Source organism: Ctenopharyngodon idella, chromosome 6 (genome assembly GCF_019924925.1).
Source record: "Ctenopharyngodon idella isolate HZGC_01 chromosome 6, HZGC01, whole genome shotgun sequence".
NCBI lineage: Eukaryota > Metazoa > Chordata > Actinopteri > Cypriniformes > Xenocyprididae > Ctenopharyngodon > Ctenopharyngodon idella.
Genome location: NC_067225.1, coordinates 32,152,892 through 32,167,141, shown reverse-complemented (window position 1 = coordinate 32,167,141; position 14,250 = coordinate 32,152,892). Strand labels below are relative to the sequence as shown.

The 14,250-nt window shown below is 35.3% G+C and overlaps 1 protein-coding gene across 2 annotated transcripts; it reads right to left on the bottom strand.

Annotated features, from left to right (window-relative positions):
* Nucleotides 1–89: 89 nt before the first annotated feature.
* pltp (phospholipid transfer protein) lies at nt 90–13,176 on the bottom strand. Of its 2 annotated transcripts, none has more exons than XM_051897758.1 (16): nt 12,964–13,176; nt 8,236–8,359; nt 8,046–8,145; nt 7,486–7,611; nt 4,859–5,014; nt 4,652–4,715; nt 4,446–4,509; nt 4,279–4,370; nt 3,246–3,422; nt 3,109–3,168; nt 2,849–3,013; nt 2,697–2,764; nt 2,569–2,611; nt 2,419–2,482; nt 1,794–1,870; nt 90–1,199 (listed from the first exon to the last, which is right to left on the bottom strand). In XM_051897758.1, exons 2-16 carry the CDS (start codon nt 8,342–8,344, stop codon nt 1,104–1,106), a joined length of 1,461 nt encoding a protein of 486 aa, XP_051753718.1. In that variant the 5' UTR covers nt 8,345–8,359; nt 12,964–13,176; the 3' UTR covers nt 90–1,103. The 2 variants fall into 2 exon arrangements, with proteins under 2 accessions (XP_051753718.1, XP_051753717.1); XM_051897757.1 differs by lacking the exon at nt 12,964–13,176 and adding an exon at nt 8,824–8,975.
* Nucleotides 13,177–14,250: the final 1,074 nt, after the last annotated feature.

The following is a 14,250-nucleotide window of genomic DNA, read 5'->3' as shown; positions in this document are numbered from 1 at the left end:
GTTTCTTTTTTGTGATCTTTGTGGTGCATTAAACCAGTTTCATTTCATTAATGAACTAAACCAAGTCTGAAATCAAGAGATCAGTAACATTTCGTTCAAGTGTCTTTTTTTTATTTTTTTATAAAGAGGTACAGTGATTTCGCTCACAAATGAGGATGGCAAACAATCTCATATTAAACAGTCAATATAAGATAAAACGTGTACAAAAAATCATAAAATTCAACCTAAAGTACAAATACATTTTGTTTCATCTAAGCACAGAGTATATCAGTTATACGTATGTTTTTGGGATTTAGACACTTATGCAAAACCATTAAAGTCAACATGAACCTGCATTTGCAACCCATTTTACTTCTGAAAGGTGGAAAAAAATTGAACTGGACTTGATAAAGTGGATGGTATAAGTGGGCATTTCATATCAGAACCGAGTCAGAGCTGAATGTGAGTGTGCAGTGGATCGAAACCCCACCGGCACCCAGTTCATCCTCCAGAGCATCTCTACGTATCTCAACGGTAACCCTTATTTTTGTATACATATTCTTATTTGCTTGTATTGGTGTAATGTTTATGCAACAGCTATTTACACTAAGTGTAAAAAATTTAGATGGTATTTACACTGAGAGCAAATAGTGAAAGAGACTGTTTGCACAAAGTGTAAACAGAATATGCTATTTGTGCTAAAGGTAAAATACCTAAGCAATGGTTAGCCTTTGCCAACAAGCTAGATTATCTGCACTCATAAATAAACACTGCAAATATCCATTATATTAGCATTAAATTATTGCATTAACTATTGAGAAGGTATTAAAGAAATCAGCTGAAAAGGAAAGTCAGATTATGAATCCATTTTTTCTCTTGGGAGTAATGTACATTGACAAATTATACACAGGAATGTGCACTCCGAGAGTAAACAGGGTCAATTTTGAGTTCATGTTGACTAATGATATGAGGTCTGGAGGATCAAATGTTCTGTACAGTTAACAAACATGCTTCGGCTAGAAGGTTAGTTCTCTTCTTTTAAAACCTCCATTTATTGCTCCATATTTTAGTATCTGTGCATGAATGTGTACATGCGTTAAAGTTACAGCAGCTCTTCTCTCGTCTTAAACGGTGTTGTCTGTTTGACTCGACAGCTTCCTCTCGATTAGTTCTCGCAGACCTGTTGTGAAGTGTAGGTTTGCACCGACAATGATGTAGCCCTGTGAAATCAAAGATAGAGGATGCAGCTGAACATATAGTATCATCTACAACTTAAACTTAAAGGATTAGTTCACTTTCAAATGAAAATTACCACAAGCTTTACTCACCCTCAAGCCATCCTAGGTGTATATGACTTTATTCTTTTTTGATGAACACAATCAGAGATATATTAATAAATATCCTGACGCATCCGAGCTTTATAATGGCAGTGAACGGGACGAGTATGAGCTGAAGAAAGTGCTTCCATCCACATCCATCCATCACAAACGTACTTCTGTATTCAACTTACGAAGAAAGTGTAACACCTCTCGGAGTTCAAATGCTTACACTTCGTCCTATGCCTTTTGTATTCAAATTACGAATTTTTTTTAATTTTGATGCACTTTCTTCAGCTCATACTCGTTGGTCCCGTTCACTGCCATTATAAAGTTCGGATGCGTCAGGATATTTATTAATATAACTCCAACTGTGTTCATCAGAAAGAAGAAAGTCATATACACCTAGGATGGCTTGAGGGTGAGTAAAGTTTGGGGTAACTTTCATTTTAAAGTGAACTAATCCTTTAAGATAATAAAAGTTAGCCTTTAACTTACATTGTGATACTCGACCACCTCTTCAACGAAGTCTAACCCATCCGGTAGAGGGATCTGCACACCTCGCTTAATGTAATCTTACATGAAAACACAGGATGAAGCATTTAGATTTTCAAATATTTTCAGCAAATATATCTTATCCAACATCTGGGGTCAATAAGGTGTTTTTTTTTTTCAGCAAGAACATGTTAAATTGATCAAAAGTGACATTAAAGGCATTTATAATGTATAAAGACTTCTTTTTCAAATAAATGAAATAAAATGTATCACAGTTTCCTAAAAATATGAATCAACATTGGTAAGAAATGTTTCTTGAGCAGCAAATCATCATATTAGAATTATTTCTGAAGGATCATGTGACACTGAAGACTGGAGTAATGATGCTGAGAATGCAGCTTTGAATCACAGGAATACAGTTTAAAATATATTACAATATAAAACATTTATTTTAAATTGTAATAATATTTCACAATGTTACTGTTTTTACTGTTTTTGATCAAATAAATGCAGTCTTGGGGAGCAGAAGAGACTTCTTTCAAAAACACTGAAACATCTTAACGCACCCAAACTTTTTGTAGACGTAAACAAAACAAACCTCAAATATATAATATATTGTTTCACTTACTGTTAATGAGAGGAACCACAGATATCTGCAGCATCGTCTTCAGGGGACCTTGCAGTGGAATAAGCTGAAGGAAAAATGTTCATTACATTTAAAATCCGCTCTTGATTGGTTTTGCATCAGGTGTATTCAAAGTGAAATTGAAACACTTACAGCTAAAGACTCCAGAGCAGACTGATTGGAGTAAATTTTGAACCTGAAAACAGATTCCCAGTTCAAAATCAATGTTAAAAGTGAGTGTAATTGTCAAATACAGTTAAATGTCTGAACATTATATTTACCTTCTCAGATCTAAATGGATAGTCAAGCGCTTGCCCTTCATTGACACTTTGGCGTTGAATTTACCTTCCTAAAACAAGGTCAAATTTGGTGCATTTATTGCATCACTTCATCATAAAATTAATTATGGGATTGTGTATATTATAGTTCTCACCATGGTCATGCTGCTGAGCTGTACTGGTGGTTTTCCTGCCGGGAGAACCAACACTTTGACCATAGCGTTGACGGCCACACTGGCACCAGAGGTCTTGATAGTGGAGCGAGGAGGAGCGGTGACCTCTATCTCCAGTGACAGAGGCTGATCCATTAGCGCCGGGTTCTGACAGGACAGAACAAATACAGAGAATAGGTGGATGCCGGGGTTTTGCTATGTGGTTGCTATTTATATACTGTAGAAATTCTAATTTTACTCACCAGCATCATGATTGTCCCTAAGTAGGTGGTCCTGAGGAGCACTTCTAAGTCCTTTGGCATCTGAAATGAGTTGAATAATAGTTGTTTTTGTCTTATTTTTGTATCATGCCTTTGAAACGAACTAGATGGCGTCTTACTCGTTCGTTTGCGATCTGCGTTTGGAACAGGCCACCTTTGAAGTAAGAGAAGAGGCCACTGTCGAAGAAGTACTCCGAGAGAGAGAGATAGACCATACGATCATACTCTCTCACTACGGGATTCACAGCGTAGTTCACTAGGGTCTCGTTCTCATTCTTAAGGTCGTAAAACATGCCCTGTGCAGAAGAGAGGGAGAGAAATAGATAAAATAAAAATAAAATATAAAAACTATTCATTTAAACCATTAAAAAAAACTGTTATGTTATGTTATGTATGAAAGCTCGTTTCCACCACTAAAAAAAAAAGGTAATTGCGACTTTTTATCTCACATTTCTGACTTTTTTTTCCTCGCAATTGCGAGTATTAATGTCAGAATTGCGTGATATAAAGTCAGAATTGCGAGATATAAACTCGCAATTCTAACTTTTTTTTTCTCAGAATTGTGAGATTATATCATGCAATTCTGACTTTATAACTCACAATTCTGACTTTATATGACTCAATTTTGACTTTATAACTCGCAATTCTGACTTTATATCTCACAATTCTGAGAAAAAAGTCAGAATTTTAAGATATAAACTTGCAATTGTGAGAGAAAAAAGTCAGAATTGTGAGATAAAAAGTCGCAATTACCTTTTTTATTTTTTTATTTCATGGTGGAAACAAGCTTCCACAGTTATGTTATGTTATGTTATGTATTCTGGCCAAAATATATGTAGAATTTATACTAAATATATGTCGTAAACAGCACGGCTTGATTAAATATATCTTTCAAATGTAAAAATGTAGTACAAATGTAACCTTCAAATTCCAAAATATATTAGAAAATGTACATCAAGGGGCAAGAAAATACATTTTCAGTCTTAAAATAAATTTTGGGTGACATTCTGCTCCCCTTCTATGGATGTAATGGGTGGAGCCTGAAGGTACAGCCACACCCTAAACCTCATTAGGTCAAGCCCCACCCATCACATCCAGAGTGGGGGAGCTGGACGTCATTTGCAGTAAGCTCCACTTGCATCTGTCACTTACCCTAAAATCCATATCAAGGCTTGTTTCTGTCACCACAGGGTCACTCAGCAGTGAGTAATCGATGCCCACGTAACTGTCCACCTCCGTGCGCACTGAAAAACACATTCAGGTAAACACCCATGTCTGCCAGATCAATATATCACAACAGTTTTATAATGTTCTCTAACCTGGGATTGTTTCCAGTAGCTGGTTAACCAAAACTAGTGCAGCATGATTCAAGGCAGGACAAATCTGACAGAGACATATATGCAAAAGTTCCATTAAAATGTGTTAAAATTAATTCTAATGTGATTAAAGTTCAAATATATTGAGCAATGATATGCAAACGTCATGACATGTATCTGCTAATCCTGATTGGAAAAAGCAAACAAACCTGTTTATTTAAGACGAAGCGCATTCCCGTAGTCAGGAACGTTCCGATAAAGTCATAAACCCTCCTGTGAGAATATTTTGAGGCACATAAGAACATGCCATATAATGCAAAATGCTGAGCAAACAATGTACTTAATTCACAAAAAAAGTTAATCAAATCATGTGTCACTTGCAATAAATGTGCTCAAAGTTCAATATAGACAAGTACCCAAGGGTCCCGCCAAATTTGGCCCTCATCTTGGCAATGGACGCATCACAGGTGATGTTGGAGATCTTGAGACGGCCCTCCTTGTCTTTGCTGAGATGGAGGACTGTGAAGATGTTGACACCTTCAGCTGAGGCGTTGATGGCTCCCTCATCATAACTAATGGAGAGAAAGGGGGAGACCTCATCTTGTTGTAGTGAAGTGTAATCATGTAACAACTCTACAGACCATGTATGATATGCAGTTTTCTATTGTAATATGTTTTAAAGTGTAATTTATTCCTGTGAATCAAATCTGAATTTTCAGCATCATTACTCCAGTCTTCAGTGTCACATGATCCTTCAGAAATCATTCTAATATGCTGATTTGCTGCTTAAGAAACATTTCTGATTATTATCAATGTTGAAAACAGTTGTGCTGCTTCATATTTTTGTGAAAAATGTCATAGTGTTTTTTCAGCATTCGTTGATGAATAGAAAGAACAACATTTATTTAAATACATTATACATGTCTTTATTGTCACTTTTTATCAATGTAATGCATCCTTGATTAATAAAAGTCCAAAAATATGTATACTTCAAGCTCATTTTATTAAGTATACTTATACTTAAGTATAAGTTAAGTTCAAGTATATTTTTAAGTATACTTTATGTAGTAAGTATACTAATATCAATACACTAGTAGTATACTTGTAAGTGTACTATTTCAATGCTACTTGGGACTAAATTGGTCTGCTTTTTAGTGTATAAAAGAATACTTTTTAAGTATTAACAGTAGTAAACATTGAGTACACTAGTTTACATCTGTTTTTTTGTACTGCAACTATACTACAAGTGAACTTATAGGTATACTGATAATTTACTAGTTAAATACTTGTAGCACATTTTTTTCTTTTGAAGTATAGTCTGAGTAAACTACTAGCTCAGTAGTTTTATAATGAAAGTATAACTGAGTTTTCTCAGTTTACTACTTATTTTTACTTTAAGTACAGTATTATGCTCATATTTAGGTATTTAGGTATTATATAGAATAATTATAATGGTAACATTTTACAATAAGGTTCATAATTAACATTAGTTAACTACATTAGTTAACATGAACTAATAATGAACTGCACTTCTACAGCATTTATTAATCTTTGTTAATGTTAATTTCAACATTTACTAATACATTATTAAAATCAAATGTTGTATTTGTTAACATTAGTTAATGCACTCTGAACTAACATGAACAAACAATGAACTGCTGTATTTTTATTAACTAACATTAACAAAGATTAAAGGTGCAATATGTAAGATTTTTGCAGTAAAATATCCAAAAACCACTAGGCCAGTGTTATATATTTTGTTCACTTAAGTACTTACAATATCCCAAATGTTTCCAACTATTTGTAAATCGTGAGAAAATTGCAACTTTAACCAAGGCTCCGGGACGTGTGAGGAGTCGCCTGTCAATTGCGTCATACCCGTGTTACCCTCGGTTTACGGTTTTATTTTGTAGAAACCATGGAAACACCAAAGACGCTTTAATATATTACATGTTTTAATAGACAAGGGAACAACTGTTTTGATATATTTATAGACAGAAAACTAATTGTTGTTATATAGCTCAACACGTTTAGTCTTATTGTTTAAATCTAATTTTCTTGATTTTTTTTGCGAGTACCATGCTTTACCATGCCTCAGAGAAAAACACTATTTTGTCAAGTAGCTAACATAGCATAATCAGATGCAGCTTTATTTTTAGTAACAGTAATACAGAATTTTCTCCATCATACAATACGTTTTAAAATTAATTGCATGCCATTTATCAACACAAGCCATCCAGCATTTAATATGATATTCTAAAATCGATCTAGCTTACTGCAGTGTGTCTCAAACAAGTGTCTCACAGCAGCCGCCGAGCGAAGTAACGTTATAACGTCATTTTCAACACTCTCAAATGTATCTAATATGATAAACAGAGCTGTGTTACCTCATACTCATGACCGGAAAAGCGGAAGCGGCGCCGGCGACTGTGGCATAATAAAAGTTCCGCTGCTCGTGAGGTGTGTGTTGCGCAATCGCTCCAGCGGCCTCGTTCAGCTCCCACAACACTCGGTCCTGCTCTGCTTCATACTACAGTAACGTTAATAATCGCATCCATGAACATGATTTCTGCCCGAGTCCTATCCCTATTCTTTCGCACCGTCCGTTGAGGTGAAGACCTCATGTCCCAAGATTCCGCGCTTAAACTTGGCGTCATCAAGCTACGCCTTTGTTTTGAATAGGCCTCTAGCGATCTCTAGCGACAGAAATCCTACATACTGCACCTTTAACAAATACATTAACAAACATATTGCTCATTGTTAGTTAATACATTAACTGATATTAACCTTACTGTAAAGTGTTACCATTGTAATTATACTTTTAAGGGGGCCTATATCCGATCAAAAGATTGGGTACAAGACTTTTCTGTCAAGTATACTTAATTGTAAGTACATAAAAGGTAAACTTAAAATATACTTTCTTAGTTTTAGTTTAAAAGAAGTATACTAATATAGCACAGAATAAATTCTTTTTTGTAAGGGGTATTGTTGCTTGTAACCTCAAGTCTTCTGCTCGATTGCTACAGATGCATGTCAGACTCACAAGAGCCAGTAAAGGATGCGTCTCTGGAAGTTCAGGGTGATGGAGGAGTTCTGCACCTCGAACAGCAGCCCCACATCAGGCTGGAAGCGCAGGTCAGACGTCAGGTTCAGCTCCGTGATCTTCACACTAAAGAGACAAGTGCTTAGAATTAGAGCCCACTCTATGGAATCACTCAAAGCTTTGATCGTTCCTCTTTCTAATCTGTAAACCTTCAAACTTCAAAACTTTTTTCAATATTCAAACTAGTCAACATTCAGAGTATCTTGAGAGTCTTGACAAACTTTGCTTTATAGTTACAAATCTGAATTTCTTTGAATTCAAATGGTTTAAATTGTACTTCCTTATATTCTAAATTATGCATCCTCTTTGCAACCTCAATTACAAATGAGGAATTGAATTGGAAATTAAAAGATATTCTTAATTAATTTCTGAGTGGTGCACAACTCTGGCATTTGCATTTGCATCCTCATGGTGTTTGTGTGTGAATGACCACATGAGGGCGCCGGTTGAGACATGATTTCCATGAAAGTGGAAATCCAGTACATGAAATATAAACATACTCTTTGATGGTGTATTGAAAGCGGCCCTCGGCACCACGCATCTCTGGCATGGTGATGTTACTCAACTCTCCTTCCACGAAATTCTTTGTCTCTGCCTTCACTGTAAAGATGTAAAACAGAGGCCAGGCTTTCATAGGCTACTATATGATAATAGATGCATTTTAAGTCTGAATATTGGGCTATATCTTACACATCTCCAGTCCTCTGTCAGTGATGCGGATCTTGCATCCAGGCGGCTCTGCTAAGGTCATCGTGACGAGTGAAAGAAGAAGGATGACAGAGATTTTCAGCAGTTCCATGATTCCTCAGTAGACCTGAAAAACAACAATTTAACAAAGTGATCAAGAAAAAAATGAGAGATAGGATCAAACAGCATCATCAAAAAAAGGTTAAAGAAGAAATAGTGACAAAATAATGAAAAGATTCATTTATATTCTGCATCTCTATGATAATGTTCATTCCATAAATCAAATAGACAGACAGACAGATAGATAGATATTAAAATATATAAAATAGATTTAAAAAATTAATGAAATAAACATTAAAATCTCTTTCACAAAGAAATCCCTCCTCATTTATTAGTTTTAAAAGATCACATCACACATCGGAGTTATCAGACTCTTTTAGAGAAATAAAGTCCATTGCAGTTTTATACAGGCAGTTCTGTCTTTCCATGCACAGTCCTGCACCAAAGAGCTTCTCCGGTGCGGCAACAGGGAAATAGGCGCTGACAGCTAAATATACAGAGACAGCAAAACAAATGAGAGAATAATCTTGCCTTTCAAGCGTATGTAAAAAGAAATATCCAGCCAAAGATGTCCAGGTCTTTCCGCTCTCGTTTCTGTAGCAGTGTGTGTGAAGAGTGTATGTCTGCGTGTGTGTTTATAGTGCAGAGGAGAGACTGTTCGCCTCGTCTGAATGGACCCTTCTCGCGGACTGCGATGACGTGACGCGTTTCCAGTTATCAACATCGCAAATCTAGTAAAGTTTTTAATATTTTCATTTTTAAAAAATTTACTACACATTTATAACACTGTACTTTGTGTTATATTACATTGGCAGTAAATGACAAAAACGAATAATGCCGCTACGAGGGTGTTTCTGAGGGAATGACGGCAACTACATCTTCTGACTGCTGTAATAAATTTCTTGATATTTTCCCTCTTTTGGAAAGTCGTGAAAATTCGTTTTTCTATTAGAGCAAATGCAAATATATATATTTGCTGTCGTCTCCCATTCACCGATATAGAAAGTTTGCTTCTACCGTTGGAAAAAGCGTAACGGCTAACTTGGATCACGTGTGCCTTGATAACCAATCACATTACAGCCTTGACGCCATAGAGTACCTCAGGGATGACGTGTTTTTGTAGGCCAACCCGGAAGTTAGCGGCGTACGGGTTCCCTCGATCGAAAGCCAATGCATTTTTCCCATAGACTTTTGGAAAATCGCAAAAAAAATAAGCTCTGTGTTTAACAAAGGGTTATGACACTTACATGTTTTGTCTATCAAGATAATCTTTACAAGTTAACACAACATTTATACATTTTGAAGCCTAAATAAAGTCGTCAGATATAAAAAGCTAACAGTAGGCTATAAACGGACTACAGCACACCGTGGTCGTGGATCAACGTCACCACCACCAAGCTTCCTCACACTTTATTTAAAAAACAACTTTATTTAAAAACATGTTCGCTGATTATGATCTGCGCTGTGTATGAATACTTATCCACTTTTTCATGAGAAATGCTGTCCAAATGTCCTGTTTGTCATGATGACGTATAAAGTCCCCGCCAAAGGAAGTAGTCCGTTTTAGCAATTTGTTAGCATCCGCCGTTTTTAAGACACTATAAAGGTTTAAAAAATCACAAGCGGGTTATAACTGGTGTGTTTTATGTCATAGATCAAAACGTGAAAATATTTACAGGTTTTGTTAACCACAGACCTTATTTCAGGCGATTTAGCAAAAACCCATTCAAAAAACCCATTGACTTCGAGGTGATGCAACCGGAAATCCTAAAATGCTAACTCGCTTCCGCGTTTTGCCTACAAAAACACGTCATCCTTGAGGTACTCTATTGAATTTCTTTCAGTGTTGTGCGACAGTCAATCACTGTTTGCGGATACCATAAAATGAATGAGAAGTGCCGTAAACTGAATCATACATGTCACGCAATTGTCTGTGACTTCTCTTATAAAACAGCATTTGTTTTTTGGTGTAAACTCTAAAAATAGATTGATCCAAAACTAATGTTTAAGAGTAAACATGTTGAAGATTAGCTGATTGGCTGTCGGTTCATTAAATGATGAACTATTTCCTCACAAGAGCAGTTTATTAAGCGTAGTAAAGCCTCTCCTCCATTGACATCCATGTAAAAAAACAGCCTCTTGTCTCATTCTCTGTGTACTGCAGCGTTAGCAGGTGTTACGCTTTTTGTCATGTCACTTCAAGTGGCTTTGAGTTTAACCCAACTATGACAACTTCTGCTTAAACCCAGAAATGTGAAAATGGTCCATGGACTCCATGGACAGCAGAGGCAGCGAGGAGAGAGAGAGAGAGGGATAGAGGCTGCATCCCCAATGAGAAAGTGGTTTCTAGGGTGTTGCTATGCAGTTGCCATGGTGTATTGTGTGATTGCTAAGCAATTGTGAGAATTCTGGATGGTTGTTGTGGAGTTCTGGGTGGTTGCTAGGGCTTTGCTATGCAGTTCCTATAAAGTGTTTTGAGAGGTTTTTGGCAAATTGGCTAAGGTGTTCTGAGTTGTTACAATGCTTTTCATTCATGTGCAGCTTGAATGGTGTGGACTGAGTTACATCTAAGAGTTTGTTTAAATTACTAAACATAATAGTTGACTTAGCCAGCAAAATAACTAATATAACAGAGATGCAATGGTCAACAGCTTGAATAAGGTCGCTCTCTTGGAGGGCGCATGTGTGCGTATAGTCGCTGGAGGCAGCTGTCTCTATAGTCACCCAACAGGAACAAACAGGACCAAAACAAACTGTCCCGCAAATGGGCTTTTTAAGGTCATTGACCCCAGGGTCCGGCTGATTTATCTCGCTTCAAAGAAGATGATCTCAGGCAGGCGGAAAGTTTCACAAATGCCTCATTCATTTTGTATAAAACCCTGCATGGGCTTGGGAGCTTTTTAAGCATCCAAAGATAATTACTCCTCTGAGACAATAACTTTCAGCAAACGCATTGTCCGTGTGCAATACCGATAGTTGACCTTTGACACAAAATGATGCCCAATGAAGCCAGAAGTCTTTACATTTCAGGAAGGATGAACATGTTCTTTGTGAAACATAAGTTTTTTTAAATCAAGTTGCAGTAAATCATGAAATAAACAATCCATTCCATGTGGAAATCGTTTAGATATGGAATGTTTTCGGCCATAAGGTGATGTTTGCTTTGAGAAGGGAGTGGGGTTACTATAGTTCACAAACACAAGATTGCTTCTCCAGGTCAATACCCCAAAATACCCCAAACATAATAAATGAAACAATGTTACACAAGCAAAATAAACACTTTACATTCAAGATATGTGTTATTAAACAGTTACATTGGAAGATAGCACTGCAACTGTGTATGTATATGTATTTTTAAATTACACTTAAATAATTAAAAAAATGTATATTATGGTACTGTATAATTATAAATCAGCTTTGTTGCCAAGTATGTTTGCATACTCAAGGAATTTGTTTTGGTTTTTACATTAATCTTGATTTATATTAATGATGAATGTACGCTCTAAAAAATGATGGTTCAAAAACAACCCAAGTTGGGTTGAAAATGGACAAACCCAGCTGGTTGGGTTAAATGTTTGACCAACGTGCTGGTCAGTTTTATTTAACCCAACTATTGTTTAAAAATGACTATATGTCTGGCTTAAAATGAACCCAAAATATGTTGAAAATTAAAAATTAGACTCATAATTACTAGAGGCAACAATAATAATCAAAAGGTGAACATTTATTAATAAACAATTTAATAAATGTTTATTGTTTAATTATTATTAATCAAACTTATTAATACATATTAATTTATTAAACATATTAATAAACAATTTAATAAATTTTTATTGTTTAATTATTATTCATTAAACTTATTAATAAATATTCATTTATTAAACACATTAATAAATGTTAATTTCCAACATATTTTGGGTTCATTTTAAGCAAGCAATACAGTGATTTTTAAACAATAGTTGAGTTAAATAAAACTACCCAGCATGTTTGGCAAACATTTAACCCAAGCGCTGAGTTAAAACAACCCAATCGCTGGGTTTGTCCATTTTCTACCTAACTTGGGTTGTTTTTAACCCAGCATTTTTAGAGTGTAATATTGATGTATAATACTTATATTATATTTAATAATTAATATAATAACTAGTGAGACAAATTGAATTATGGCAACATCTGAACATTTCAGATATGTGAATTTGGGTTAAAGCCAAGGGCAAAACAATATAATATAAATTTAAACTAATTGATCTATAATTAAAACAGTTCTCCCCAGAAAAATCTCCTCGTCATATTATTTTTAAAATATAATAATGAAATATGAAGATAATTGATATTTTACTTCTTTGACATGCAGATTTTCTAAATGTCGAAACCACTTCATGAGGGACACTGTATAAATCATATGAACCAATAATGTAAAAAGCTTCTATAAAGTTCTAAATCCAAAAAACAGGTGATGTCCGGTATCCATAAACAGTGCAAATATCCACATTAGCCTTATAGAAACATAAACCTACCTCCATTTGTGCTGGGAAGGCATTCGTTCTCTTTTGAGTGATGGCACAAAGTGAAACCATAAACTTTGTACACATTTTGTGCAAGAATTATAGCTTATTCCCATATTTCCCTCCCCAAATACCTTTGTAGTGCCTTTCACAATAATAAAATACTTACAGTGGTGTGGAAATACAGGCTGGGTAACTTTAGTGTTTCTCAGATATAAACTCTTAGAAGAATCAGATATTGTCTTGCAGTCTGGAAATCATCAGTGAAATGCCTGTTTAAATCCTCTCGCATCCTTCCCTCTTTTACTCTGGGTTCACTATGATCCCAGTTTATATATGGGAGTAAAAGCTGGTTGGGAAAAGGGTGTTCCTCTTTGCCTCATGTCATATGACCTTGTAGCAAAATTCATAAGCATGACGATGTGCAAAGAAAACATTTTCCAAAGATTAACATGCAACAAATCACTGAATTTTGTTTCATTGCCTAAATAGTTGCTGCTTTTCTAAACGTTCACATTATTTAACCCTGAGGCAGTGGAACGATGGCTCCAGGCTGCATTAAACAGATTCCAGTCGTCTGCCCTTTAATTTTTGGAGACTAAACCTTAAATTACTTCATGACTTCTCAGAAGCCCATGTTGCAAGGTTTCATAGAATCACATGATGCAAGAAATGGGTTCAGCTTAAAACCACAGAGGACCAAGGTGGAGCTCACTTTGGAGAATCAAGTTCAGAAAAAAATGCCATTTAATGGTTTTTGGCCACCAATTATGGGGTGAGCACATCAGATTTTCCTTTTTAGTTATAGGCTTAAACCTGTTTGAAAATAGGGGCGAGGAAATGTGTCCCGTGTTCTTTATACCAGGCGAATGAGTAGCACAAGTTTAGACACAACAACATTTGATTTGGTTTCCCACCAAAGACCAGAATTCCCTCAGAGGCCTCGCACAACTTCTGTAGACCACCGGCCCTGATGAATGGCTTGACATGCAGGGCTTTATATATATATATATATATACAGTCAAACCAAAAATTATTCAGACATTTTTTATATATTTTACTAGTGGGTGCAGGACACTATAGCTCATTTATGTAAGTGAGGATAGCAAAACTGTGACATAAACAAATATTTTTCATACAGTGGACTACCAGTAAAATTGATAAAAATTTGGAAACAAAAATTATTCAGACACTTTGACCTGACCATGTTTTGCTTAAGTGTTATCTGACATAATTAAGATTAATTTTTTCTGACAGTTTAACTCTGAGATCTTGTCATATTTTATTGCCATTTTTTAAAACTATAATGAATAAATAAACTGTAATGAATGAAATGTTCAAGGTGTTTGAATAAATTCTGGTTTGACTGTGTATATATATATATATATATATATATATATATATATATAGTATGATACATAAAAATTATACTAAAAAAATGACGAAAACTCAAATA